General features: G+C 38.0%; 1 protein-coding gene across 1 annotated transcript in view; it reads right to left on the minus strand.

Annotated features, from left to right (window-relative positions):
* cacna1db (calcium channel, voltage-dependent, L type, alpha 1D subunit, b) overlaps positions 1–14,521 on the minus strand; it is a 193,086-nt gene that overhangs the window by 59,004 nt on the left and 119,561 nt on the right. The window contains exons 23-30 of the mRNA XM_055167221.2: positions 10,771–10,878; positions 10,615–10,667; positions 10,376–10,522; positions 7,216–7,417; positions 6,968–7,126; positions 5,507–5,617; positions 5,333–5,410; positions 4,316–4,399 (exon numbers count right to left, since the gene is read on the minus strand). Coding sequence (XP_055023196.2) covers positions 4,316–4,399; positions 5,333–5,410; positions 5,507–5,617; positions 6,968–7,126; positions 7,216–7,417; positions 10,376–10,522; positions 10,615–10,667; positions 10,771–10,878 — 942 coding nt within the window. The remainder of the gene's footprint in view (positions 1–4,315; positions 4,400–5,332; positions 5,411–5,506; positions 5,618–6,967; positions 7,127–7,215; positions 7,418–10,375; positions 10,523–10,614; positions 10,668–10,770; positions 10,879–14,521) is intronic.

The raw sequence follows: 14,521 nt of genomic DNA on the forward strand, positions 1-14,521 counted from the left end.
TTAAAATATTACTAACTACCTACAAAGCCTTAAATAGCCTGGCGCCCTCGTATACTAAAGAACTACTATCAGAATACAATCCACCACGTAAACTGCGCTCACAAAATTCGGGTCTCTTAATTATCCCTAGAATATCAAAAGTGTCTAAAGGTGGTAGATCCTTTTCCTACTTAGCCCCTAAGCTCTGGAATGATTTACCAAATAATGTTCGAGTATCAGACACAGTCGATCAATTTAAATCTAAACTTAAGACATTCTTCTTTAACAAAGCATTCACATAAAATATGTCCAGTAAATTTACTTTCCCCGCAGTAGTTATTTTGTCTAGAACAAAGCACTCACACACCTCATATGGGTAATACACTATTGCCGCAATAGTTAGCCTGTCTGGAACCGAGCTGACTTAAACAACCATAATGTATGACACTTGCATTACATGCGAACGGCCCCTACGCTAATAGAACTCTGTTTTTGTCTCCCTGTCTCGTCCTCGGGCCCGAGGACAATGACACAAACAGACCCAGTTCCTGTTGCTGTGAAGGTCATCAAACCACTGATCTACTGGCTGTGCTTCAACGTCATGCCTAGCCGATGCTCGACCAACGACCACCGGCTGAACCAGTTTAATCCGCTTCCTATCCCTACCGTATCTATATATATATATATACATATTAATCTCTCCCAGGAGTTTTTGTCCTTCTAGGATTTTTCCCACCGGGTTTTTTTCCTAGGGGGTTTTTAGTCCCAGGGACAGTCAGCCAACTTTGGCTTAGCTTAGCACTTTACTGTATATGTAACACTATTAATACGCTTGCTTGTACGGTTTAACCTTAGCCGCTATGTTCTACTGCTTATATTATCTATTGATTTTCTGTGTTCTCCTTTACATCTACTCATGTAAAGCTGCTTTGCAACAATTAACATTTGTGAAAAGCGCTATATAAATAAAATTGAATTGAATTGAATTGAATTACATCATTAGGAAAATTAGACCTTTCCTATTTGAGCATGCTTGTTACAGCCACTGCCATAACACAGAAGAAGGATAACACAAAGGCTTGGTCAATTACGGGATTTATTAAAACAAAATAATACAATTTAGGAGAAATTAGTCAGGAAAAGAAACCAAAAGGGGAAAACACACGAGAGCAAGAATCCATGTCTGGACGGCCACTCAACCTCCACCACTGGAATGTGAAAATTTGGATCATTATATAGCACATTTAATGGCCCACAGGTGTACGGAATCTACTTAAACACAAAAAACACTTTTGTGCTCCCTAGAGGGCAGACAAATATATAGGCATACATGTCACACCTTCATCCCCAAAAAAACCCATCACCATAAGCAAGTGTTTCTGCTTCTAAACCAAGTTTAGAAAACAAACCAAAAAAAACACCTTACCCACAAGTCTATCCCATCCAGGACAGTGCGCCAACCACCACATGTTTAATGTCGAGGTCATATGGCTGCAAATATAAACTCTAGCACATAAGACGCTCATGGTATAGACATAAGATTGCGCATGGTATTCAAAAAGGTAAGTGGGTTATGATCACAATACACAACGATTGATTGGCAAGTGTTGAATCGCAAGAACCAACGCCAAAGCCTCCTTTTCAATAGTAGAATACTTTCGCTGGGCAAAATGAATAACTTTTCCCAAATACATAATGGTGGCTTTTCCAAATTCACATTTACTTAAGTTAACAGTGAGCTTAGCATCAGTCAACCAATAAAAAACTTGAAGTAAAATCATATGTTCATCCCACGGAGGCTGTATGGGACCAAATCGTCTAAAATAAGCTGCACAACCCGATACACCAGCCAAAACAATATTGACAAGCCGCTGAAAGGTACTTAACCCTATAATTAAGAAAGGCATTGTAAGTAACTAATGCCGAGATTTCCTTAGCACGTTCCGTTAAAGGCACCTGCCAGTATCCTTTTAACAGGTCAAGTTTCGAAACGTAAACAGCAGAACCTACATGATCGACACAATCGTCTACCCTTGGTAAAGGATAACAGTCAGTTTTTGTGACCAAGTTTTAGTGCAAAATCGAAAAGTGACGTCTGATTTATTAACCAGCAAACATGGCAAACTCCATGGACTGGAGCTGGGCTCAGCGATGTTATTTTCCAACATATAATCCACTTCTTTTTGTAAATGAACTCTTTTAGAAAGATTAAACCCACATCAATATCATGTTCAACAAGTGTCGGCTGACTTGGAATGTCATTAAACAGCACTGAGAACGTATTCACTAGTTCCATGACATCAGCTTTTTCAGCTGGAGACAGATGGGGTAGCTGGTTGAAAAATTCAGATATGCTCTTAACATTATCTAGTCAGCTACCCTCAACTATACACCTAGATGGTCCTTCGTCTGCTTTATCCCTCTGTTCAGATGCAAAGAGCCCAACAATAAAGATTTTAGACTCTGGAATACAAGGTGAATCACATTTTTGGGTTTGAACACTCAAATTTCTGTTATGATAAGCTTTAACCATGTTCACATGACAGATTAAGGATGACAAAATCTCAATCTAACAACTTCTTTTTAATAGTATAAGGGCCAGTATAACAAGCTGGTAATGACCCACCGTACACCAGTAAAAAAAAACCTGTCACACAGACTGAAACTCTCCTCTCTGGCTTTCTTAGTGTTTTGAACGATATATTTTAATGGGCTTAAAGGATCAAGTCAAACCTTTACTCGACCCGTTTCAATTTGCATATAGGGAGAGGCGAGGTACTGAAGATGCCATTAACTGCATCACTCTTTAGTCAACCATTATTTAAAAGATAGTCATGCATATGCCCGCTTACTTTTTATTGATTTTAGTTCCGCTTTTAATACCCTGAATCCCATGTTGTTGACTACAAAGTTAGTAGAGCTTAAGGTGAATCCATACTGTATTAAGTGGCTCAAGTCCGACAAACACGTGAAGTCTTTTTTAAAAGCTAGCATTATGACTAGCTCAGGTAGAGTTCAAATCCTTGGTTTGGCTTCTGCTAGACCTGTCGGCAGCCATCAGATTCTACTAGCCACCCTATCATTGTTAGGGATCAGAGGTATTCCTCTCCAATGTTAAAATAATTTCATCTCTCAGATAGATGCTTCGGGGTGTCATGGTGGGGCACGTTGTCCACAGCCCCTCAGATGTCATTAGGGTCCTTCAGCGATCAGTGCTTGGTCCACTCCTTTTCTCCATCTACACAACATGCACTCAAAATATACTCTTATCTATCTGAAATCTTAATGGATTTAAAAATGGTTTGGTTTCTTACAAATGTTCTTAACATGGCTATAAATCTGGATGCTTGAACATGTTTCATGAAAATTATTCATAAGTTTGCAGTGTCATAAGTACATCTCTGACATTTATAACAAACCAAAAAAATTTAAAATCGGTAGAAAATTGAGCACGTTATGGTTATTTAAAAAGTACATAGACCATTAAAACAATGTTACGAGTGAGCGAGCTGCCTGTTACAAGATGGCCGCCAAGTGCAGATGTCGACCTCCATTGGCCAGCAGCGCAGATGAGACATCTAGCCTTTATTATATATTTCTATGGTACTGCACCCCAAGGATGACCTGAAACAAGCCAATTAAAGCTCAGCCTCAAGTCATATGCTTTTAACAAGTTTACTGACCTACATACACACTACAGAGTTACGGAATGCAGGTATAAGATCTTAAAGAGTTTATGGTGCCACTTGCTTAGGCCCAGAATAAGAGTAAGGGGGGGGGGATTGGAGAAATAGCATGGACCAATTTAAGTGTCCTCTTTATCCCAGTCTAGTAATGAGGTCATCCTTCCTTGAAAGAGGTGTCTGGCAGTTCTCCTAACAGCCTTATCCTGGTTAATGTTAGCCCACCAAAATCCATACCCAATGTAGCAAACCTTTCTTTACCACGATAGTTGGAGAGGGGCCATGACATAAAGCTTGAGGTCCTGGATGGAATGCCTTGTCTGCTGTTCATCACACTATTCACTAATTCGCCATAAACCTGGAATCTGGCATTGTTCTGACACTTGACATGTATGGATTTGCTTGTTGTAGCATTAACTATGTGACCACATATGAACAAAAATGTACATATTTAAGGAAATAGTTCACTCAAAAATGAAGAGTCTGTCATCATCAAATGATGATGGTAAATAATTGATGGTAAAAACACAGTCTCTACTGTCTGTTCTAAAATGTTTTTCTCTAAAGCTGCTTTAAACAATGCAAAATTGTGAAATACTATAGAAGTAAATCTGAATTGACTTGAAGACTCAAACACACATAATACTACTTACATGGATCTCTGTGATTGCGATGTCAACAATGCTACCAACAACAATTAGAGCATCAAACTTGTTCCATGCATCAGAGAAATAGTGCTGAAGACAGCCGACAAAACAAAGAGACAGAGGAAAAACAGGGTCAGAAGAAAGAAAGGAGTTCACAGAAAGAGAAAAAGTCAAGAGAATTACAAATACAATGCTGCAGATGTCAAGAGAAAGATAGCAGATTTCGCCTCTGACACGCATCAAATGCTTGGCTATGCAGTCTGTTATTTTGGTGTGTAGATGCATTTTGTCAGGCCTTAAAGAAATATAAAGCTAAGTATCACCAGCGTAGCAGTGAAAACTAAGTCTCTTAATTATAGCTCTCAGAGGTAGTATGTAAAGGGTAAATAGCAGAGGTCCAAGCACTGAGCCCTGTGGCACTTCATACAGTAGCCATGATTGGATTAACAGCTCATTATTCACAGCTACAAATTGGAATCGGACAGATAAATACGATTTAAACTAATCTAGTAAACAGACAAGAGCAAATTATGTCTAACTCTAATAAAAGTGATTCTGTACTATAATATGGTCTACATCTTGACTGAAAGTCCTCACAGACACAATTTCTTTCTAGAAAGGAATATAATTGTGAGAAGAAAACTTTTTCAAGGGCTTTTCAAATAAGGTATATTTGGAATAGGTCTATACTAATTCCCTGGGATTTAGTTCGTTTTAAGTATATTTTTTATAAGTAATTCTCCTTAAAATGAGCTCCTTTATGCTAAATTTTTTTTTTACTTATTTTGGTATTTGGGGTAAAATAAGATCTAGGCATGTTTAGTGAGATTCACTATTTTTTAATGCAGAGTAATTTCTCTGTTTAATCTTGTATTATCTGGCATCCTTCAAAATCTGCAACAATGTGTGGCTCCAGTAAAGGCAACATTATCTCAGAGAGTGAGAGACACACACAACATGAACTAGCACAGGTGAGAAATGAAACCTGTCATCAGACAGCTGAGAGGAGAGACGGAGATCTACCTGACTCAGAATGATGTCTATTACACTGCCAATCACCACCAGCGCATCAAACACATTCCAGGGGTCCACACAATAACCCTACAGATAGACAGGGAGGATCGACATCACAGTTTGGGACGGGGGCTACAGGCGCTTTGCATTACAGCTGTCAAACTCTCAAACTAAAAGACTTACCTTTGGTTTAAAGGCAACCAGTTTGAGAATCATTTCAACTGCGAAGACTCCGGTGAACACCATGTTCAAAACATCCATTGAGTAATTGAAAAGATGTGACTGGCCGTGATGCTGTAATTAGAAAGTAAAATATATTCGAATTAACTTACACTTTTCACAAACAGTGTTTACATGACTGCTAGAGTAATCAGGTTGATATGTGACAACTTTACATCTTTCCTCTTTTGACATGCACATGCTGCATGAAAATAAAACATATTAAAAGTGTTAAAAGTATACTAAAATTGTTACTGTGACTCTTTGTTGGTTTATTACGCATGTACGCCCCCAGCACCAAACGTTTTGCCCTGGTTACACAAGCAAGGACTGGGCTCCTCTCAACACCTCACCAAACACTGCTTAATTTTTAAGAATATTTATTTTTCATTTTCACAAATTCTATATTCAGATGATAAAAATCTATTAGCCACAATATATTAATAAAATATGAACATCATAAACATATTATACCTGACCTTCATAAATACTTTAAATCAAGCAGTCCAATAAAACAAAGACTGCTAAATAAACTTTCATTTTTAAAGGCTAGATCCTTGACACCAGGGTTTAAAAATTAGCGAGGTCCAGGGTGTTAAGAGTTTACAAATGCCCTCCAGGTGAAAGAGAGCCCTTAAATACATTTAGTAAATTTACCATTTTTTGTGCACTCATTTTGTACTTAATTGTGATATGTTGTTCTAAACTTGCATGGAATTCCTTTTTTTTGTGATAACCATAAACCATTGATTTTCATAGTAGGAAAACAATGGCTACCATCAACAGTGTGCTTACTATCATTTATCAAAATATCTTCATCTTTTATCATCATTTAAACTTCTGAAAATATTTGATTTACTACACTTATCATGAATAAGTAATGGCTGAAGGGGTTTGCAGGCTTCGCGTCATGCCTAACAACTTCCTTCAGCCGTTACTTATTCACGATACAGCACTTACCAGACATAATTAAGAAAATTTATCAGTGCAACTTTCATGAAGTTAAATCAATAAAAGCATTCCTTCCGCTAGAAAAAATAGTCCCTGAACGTGAACAACAACATTCTAATGTGTAATATGCATGAAAGACCAATACGTGTTGCTGCTAAGGGTGTTGCTAAGGGCGCAGTGATAAATAGAACTGTTGGGTGAAGCAGTCATAGCCGTGTTTTATCGTGAATAAAGCACAGCTATTGACCAATCAGAATCAAGAATTGGATCTAACTGTTTTATAAAGAAAAATAATCCACACCCATGAAACATTTCTCAGCCAATCAGAGTATAGCATTCAATAGTCTCATGGTATAACAGTTAATCGCATTCAACCCTAGTTGTTGATCTACAGAAAGACATTTAAACTCTGTTTCATGTTCTCTAAAGGCATCACATGTGTGTGTAGAAGAGCTAATGTTTAGAGATGTTTACCTGAACTGCCAGACAGAGTGTATTGACGACAATAAGAACAAACATGCCGTACTCAAATCCTGTGGAGTTCACCACATACCAGAACTTATACTGATACAGGTTTTTAGGGATGTATCTCCGCAGCGGACGAGCTTTCAGAGCATATTCTACACACTGACGCTGTTGAAACACACACAGAGTAAAGTACAATAAGATTCATATCCTGACTGTGATATGCAGCGGGATGATATCTGTACAGTCACTCATACCTGGTTCTTATCCAGCTCGCAGTTAATGTACTCTTTCTCGCCCTGCTCCTGAAACGTAACGATGACAAAACCCACAAAGATGTTCATCATGAAGAAGGCGATGATGATAATGTAGATGATGAAGAAGATGGAGATCTCCACACGGTAGTTGTAAATGGGTCCCATGTTCTCCTTGTGTGAGTCAATGGCTCTGTACAGCAAGCTGCAGATGACAACATGGATACAATAAAAGTTGGTCATTATTTCAGCTCATTTTGTACATTTCAACAGGTCGTTCCTGTGGGATTTGCAGTATGCTTCTGGTAGCAGAAAGTGAAGTCATTTTTGCAAATACAGACCTTAACTCTTTTCCCGCCATTGACTCGTTAACTCGTCAATTAAGAAAACGCTACCCTGCCAGTGACAAGTATTTCTGGCTTTCCGCAACACCACTATTATGCACCGCAACTTATAAAACCCAGAAGTATCGCCCTAGGGCAAACAGCTGTATGTCCATGTACGTTTTCAGAATCGCTCTGGCATCTGATCTCTATCAAAAGTCCTTCACAAAAATGGAATTCTCAGCTTTTTGCTCAAAATTTTGTGTTTTTGAAGAAACCTACCCATATTTGAAAGGTGATAAAAGAGAACTAATGAAGGTGGTATTTTTTTAAAGCAGAGAGTCTGTTCTGTCATTTGATATATTGTATGTTCATATATTTAAAGAACAACTTTTTCTTGAAGAGATTAAACTTTTGTGAAAATCATGGAAAATGCTGCTGATGGCTGGCAACTTTTAAACAAAACGCTGGCGGGGAAAGAGTTAACTGTATTGATACAGTACATTTACTACTAAGTAATTACAGTAATGCTTGTTGATAATGGGTTGTATTTCATTGGTGAAACATGGCAGTAATGAAGTCTTTTATGTTTTTCTAGGTGACAGATATTGTAACACAAAGTTAACTTCAGAAATACAGTTAGTGCTTTAACTGAATTTAAATGCTCAGTTACCTTCATTTCTGTCTGTTTGGAGAATACGATCCACCTCACACATAATATTTTATTCCTTAAATGTTAGGGATGCGCGTGGCACAAACTAACGCGGGGTTAATCGTAACACGGACGTGTTTTGTTTTTCCGGTATTGTTTTCCCGCTGCCAAAAGACGATCTCCCGCAAATTTATGGAAAGGTATAATGTTTTTCCAGAGAGTTATTGATGAACAAGTGTTTTGGTGGCATCCAAGTAAATTTGGGTGTGTAAGATACCAAATCCAATCTTATGTCATATTAATCAGTGTCTTGTTGACTAAAACATAGCATCGTTTTGAAATATGTCTGCAGCAACTTTTTTGGTGGGCTTGAAAATATTTTGACCCAGCGGGGTTAATTGTAATGCTGTTACAACTAACCCCCCAGCACTAACGATATGAAAACCGCTAACGTTAGCGTAATTCTTGCCGTTGTTTTAAAAAGGTTACACAAAAATGATTGCTGGCTGACAACAAAATAAATGTGCCTGTCTTATCAAAAAATGTGTCAAAATGTATTTTGCTCATATCTTTAATATTGATCATGTTCAAGGTTGAAATCATAATGAAACGAATGGCTAAAATCAGGCTTTGATTTTCATTATCTCAGAATTTGATTTTGATACTTTAGTATGGCTTTTTACAGACTGGGTCACAAATAAAAATGTTTTTTTTTTCATAATTGTGCTGCTTTTTCTCACATATTTAGACATTTGTATCCCTTTATTATTGCACGATGGTTAGATGAGGGATGAATAGTGTAGATACATGTCTATTATAGACAGATATATAAACAATATCCACTGCAGGTATATAGATAATAGTATTGAAATATTTGCCTGCAAACTTAATTTTTACAACTAACCTCTTGCCTGTTACAATTAATCCCACCTATGTGGTAAGTTGTAACGTTTGCATTTCTATCATGTTTGGTTAAATAATAGAAACAAACTTCAAATGTTCATTTGTAGCAGAGAGGTGCGTGTTGCTTGTGTAAAATATAATTCAATATAATCAAAACTCATTTTTTTTAATGATTGAGCCAAAACCAAAAAGGCGTCAAGTTGTGCCCCATTCTCCCCTACTCATAAAATTGGACAGAAAATTAGATGGCAAAAGAGAAATAATGATGTTGCACTATGGCACCATTACTACATGGTGGCTCTCAGAAAACCATGCATGGTGGGGAAATGCATATAAGTGGGTAAATATCAGTGAACTATTTTAAAAGTATACTATTAGTGACACACTTCCTGTTTGCAGTTGGTGGCGTTACGACCATGACCCACAACAGTCACACCCATGTCTAAGCTTTTGCCCACGTATAATGGACAACAAGTGTGTGCAATACCAAGATCTTTAAAGCCCACTGAAAATAGTAATAAAGTTTGAAACAAAACCATGGCAACACTATTTAAATCACAAAGACTTTCACAATTTTACATCAGCCATGTCTCTACATTAATCTGGCAAAGATTGAAGCAACTAATGTTGGGGACACCTAACAACTTACTGAAAGATTTCTAAGATTGGACTCACACATAAAGAGTTTCTTGCATAAATGATTTAATGTGTGATTGTAAAAAAAGATTGAGCACAACTGCAAATGACTAGGCATGATCAGTGATTATGATCAAATTACATTCATAACATATGTATACATACTGGGAACTATATTCTCAGAAGGCGAAGCACTGCTACTTGGGGGGAGTGATTAGCGCAACACTTGCTTGAACTCTCTGCTCCTCACCACGGGGCTTCTCAAATGCTCCGAGCAAATCACTTCGCCCAAGTAGCAGTGCTTCGCCTTCTGAGAATAGAGTTCCCACGACGGTTAAAAGATGGCTGTGTCTTAATGATCTTGTTATTTGTACATGCTGTGCCTATATACATATAAATAGGAAAATGTTGCCATTATTTTGTCCCTTATTGGGAGCAGTATGCTAGCTGGAGCCATTAACTTCCAGTCTTTGTGCTAAGCTAGGGTAGCGGTGGGTGTGTCAGACAGAGTTACGGCATGCACAGAGATGAAAAAGGTATGTATTGACACGGGTTACGGTGAATAAGCTAAAGTCCCAAAAAGTCGTCTGTTGAAAAAGTTTTGTGCGTTGTATATGTGTGGGGGATGTGTTTGTGTGTTGGTTCTTACGCAGGCCAGCCTTCAAATGTTGATACGGTGAAGAGTGCCATCATAGCCATTAGTACATTGTCAAAGTTAAAGTCACTGTTGTACCACAGTCTCTGTCGGACCTGCGGCAGTGACGTCTCACCAATGCTGTACACAATGTACGTCCCTCTAGAAACAAAACAGACAAACACACACTGTGAAGTCCTCAAACAAGTGTTTCATGTACCAGAGAACTAAATCCGTAACAACACCTGGCTTACTTGCAGTCCTCTGGGCTTGACTTGGTCTCATCCGTGCAGCGGTAAAATTTCCCCTGATGACAAAAGATTTTCATTAAGGCTTTTTCTGCGCTAATGGACAATGTTAATAAAGGAGTTAATGAAAGTTGTTTTAACCAAACGTATTAGCTGATGTACCTTGAAAAGCTGAACACCAATACAAGCAAACATGAACTGAAGGAGTGTCGTTACAATCATGATGTTACCAATGGTCCTGATGGCCACAAACACACACTGAACCACATGCTAGAGAGAGAGAGAGAGAAAGAGAGAGAGGGAGAGAGAGAGAGAGAGAGAGAGAGAGAGAGAGGGAGAGAGAGAGAGAGAGAGAGAGAGAGAGAGAGAGAGAGAGAGAGAGAGAACCAGAACATAAACAAAATATCACCAGTTAAACAATATATCTCCATTCACACACCATTTAGATTAAAATTCAAGCAAGCTCCCTGTAATATGAAAAAATCTGTGCTCCACTCTTATTTGAGATCCAACCAAAGGGGTAAATAGCTGAAAAACATCTATATTCTACCCCTACAGGATTTCCAAATGGCTAGCTTAGCTTGTCCAAATACAAAGTTTGCCACCGTGCACTGCTGACTGTGTGCTCTTGAATATTTATACCCATAAACAAAAAGTATCTTATCAAAAAAAAAAAACCGAAATCTCCCAGTATTTTTCTTAAAGTAAAACAAATGGGACCAATCTAAAAACACTGAAAGACAGAACAGAAAAAAAACAAGCAGGCGAAACATTCATGTTAAACTTAGAAATGTGAGTGTTGGTGGGCAATACACAATGCAATAACCTCCACCCTAGGTCCCCAAATCGTTTGAGAAGAGGACTCTTATAAAAAAGCCTCCAAGGAAAAAGAAAGATCAGCACAAACCATTCGAAAAGTACTTCATTTTCTGTCATATCTGTCCTTAACATTCTCAAAACAGTCAAGTTTGACACAAATCTGATAGAGGTCTCTTTTTCCAGCCACCTGGAAATAAATCTCTTCTAGCCATTTAAAATAAGCAGTTTCCTTCACGATCATCACCTGAAAAGACCTTGGGAGACACAAACACCTCAGGAAAAATACATGTAGAAGGACCTCCAGACAAAAAAACAGTTTACAAACAGAAGAATAGTGGCAGGAAGAGCTGCTTTCAACTCTTCTATTAGCCGCTCTGTCCCCCTGACAGACCTACACCCTGCCTGGTTGCAAATGTCCACAGCTGACCTCTATGTTTTGGAGGAAGTGTCAATTTAATCAGAAATTTTGGTCAATCCTTTTTCATAAGTGTTAACAATGGAGTTAGAACTGCAAATATTTTCAACCTAAAAAGGGATTATAGAAAAAAGTTCATCAAGTCCAAAATGGTGTTTTTCATGTCTGAGTAGTTTAAAAGCTGTCCAAGAGTTTAGAACTGAAACATTAAACTTAACATCATATGAAGAACCGCTACCATAATAAAAAATTAAAAACAGTTGCTTTAAACTGAACCCACCAAAAGTTCTGAAGAGAGCCAGACCAAAAAGCACCTATGGCCTAAAATTCACAGGGTAAAGTAAGTTTTAGGGCTGTTTTCAAATCTCACAGTTTTAACCTTTGCTGCCAGGTCAATCAAACCTTGCTCCCCTTCATTGACTAGCAAATAGAGAATTGCAGGGGGAGCCAACAATAGCCATTCCAGAAAAATTAACCAATACTTTCTGCAAACGTTGCAACAGATCTTTGGGTGGGTCGAGCACATTTAAACGATGCCACATCATGGAGGCTCCTAAATTATGAATGATGAGCACTCTTCCTCTATAAGACAGCTGTGGCAGAATCCATTTCCATCTTTGTAAATGTCTAGAAACTTTTTCAAAAATACCGTCCCAGTTCTTTTGCATGTATATGACTGTATAGGAACAGCATTGGATAAGAGCAATCAGTTTTTAGCTCATTTAAGATCTGTTCCACCATCCTTACAGATTTAATGCCTGTTTGACTACAAATAGTCCTCTATGACTTGGAGGGAAAACATATTAGATCAGCGATGGTAGATGTCTTTTCCCAAAAAAAGACTGACAACAGTGTTAGATTTACATGTAAAACCACTTAAAAGAGTGCAAGTCGTCATGTCTATGGATTTAAACACTGAAGCCAAAACAGAGCCATTAAAAATGAATATTGGAGAAAACACCTTACCATACTCGGACATTAAAAATATGCCTTTTTGGCATATGAAATCAAGTCTCGGGCTAGAAAAAGATTATAAAAAATGGTATAACCAGGAGTACAATAAGACTGATCTGCATGGATCACAGATGAGATGCAAAGTTTAATCCTGTTTGTTAGGGTCGTTGAATTTTTTTTGTAGTCCATTACAAGTAAAGAAACAGGCCTCCGGCACTTGATGTCCTCTAGATCCCCTATTTTTGGAAGTAAGGTGATAAACGCCCTCCTTAAACGCAACGGTAAAAGAACGTTCAATACTTTTCTTAAACACAAGTAGTAAATAATTTCCAATGATAGGCCAAAAATGTTTATAGAACTCTGCATTTAATCCATCAAGGCCAGGAGCTTTACCGGGTGACAATTCCTGTACATCTGAAGTTATCAAACCCAAAGTTAGTGGCATATCAAGCAAAGACGGATATCTCCTTAAAAGTTGAGGTAAATCCTGGAGAAGTAGATTAACCATCTCTTCTTCACAATAGTTAGCAGTGTAGAGCTCCTCATAAAAGACAATGTGCATACAAACGTATCCTATGAATCTCAGTAGTCCTACCCTCCTCAAAGAGATTAAAACAGCCCAGAATTTTTTGTCCACATCTTTCTTTTCAAATTTGAAGAGAAAGGATGTAGGAGAGTCCATGCTATCTGGGGATAAAAATTTGCACGGGTCAGCGTCTCCTGTGCCCCCTCCTCCAAAAGGTTCTGTAACTGATTATGCTGCAGAGCCCCATTCATATTTACACACATTCCCATCAGTGCTAAGGTGTTAAATCTCTTGCTCCAGCTGCACCATCGTGTTATCCAGACTATTCCTACAGTAGGCAGAATAGTTCTGACAGAACAGCTTAATGTGGACTTTGCCAATGTCCCAACATTGACTTAAGGACACTGACATTTCCTCTCTCTCCAAAACTCCCAGAAAGAAGTAAAAGCAAGCACAAAGGTCTGATCTAATAGCAGTCTATTATTACATTTCCTATAAAAGGTTCTTTTTAAGTTTTCTCAGCAGAGACAACATCAACCGAGAGGTGGTGATGGTCAGACAGAGAAATTGGAGTAATAGAACTATAACAAAATGTATCTCTCATACATCTTTTGTACATAAAATCTATCCAATCTATCATGTTAGAGGGGAAAAAAAAGATTTCCTCAACACATCTACCAGATCATGATACATAAGAGATCTAAGCATATCAGAAGATGAGCTATGAGGTTCAGAATGATTCCTATCTAAAACATGGTTTAGTGTACAGAATAATCCTATCCTATCGGGACTACGTTAATAGCATCCTTAAGCTTAGCAAAAAACACCATATGTTCAGCGAATACACGTTTAAAAAAAGAAAACTCCATGGAAGCATGAAGCATCACATCCACTCTGATCAACCTACCAGAAACCACTTTGGTAATATTCACAGGCAAATCTTTAAACTCAGGGGCCAGCAAGATAGCAACACCCACACTTAGGCTGGTGCCATGACAAAAAAATCTGCCCTTTTTAATGATTTTGAGAATCAGTGTGTGTTTCTTGTAAAAACACTACACTGGCAGATTTTAAAGAAACAATCAAAAAGACTAGCTCTTCTAAAAGTTTCATGGCACCCGTTAATATTTAATATTTAAGGCATCATACTTCCTTTTTGGCTGGCTTTTGGTTGATTTGGTCCACTGACTGTCCTGGCT

Source organism: Misgurnus anguillicaudatus, chromosome 5, assembly GCF_027580225.2.
Source record: "Misgurnus anguillicaudatus chromosome 5, ASM2758022v2, whole genome shotgun sequence".
NCBI lineage: Eukaryota > Metazoa > Chordata > Actinopteri > Cypriniformes > Cobitidae > Misgurnus > Misgurnus anguillicaudatus.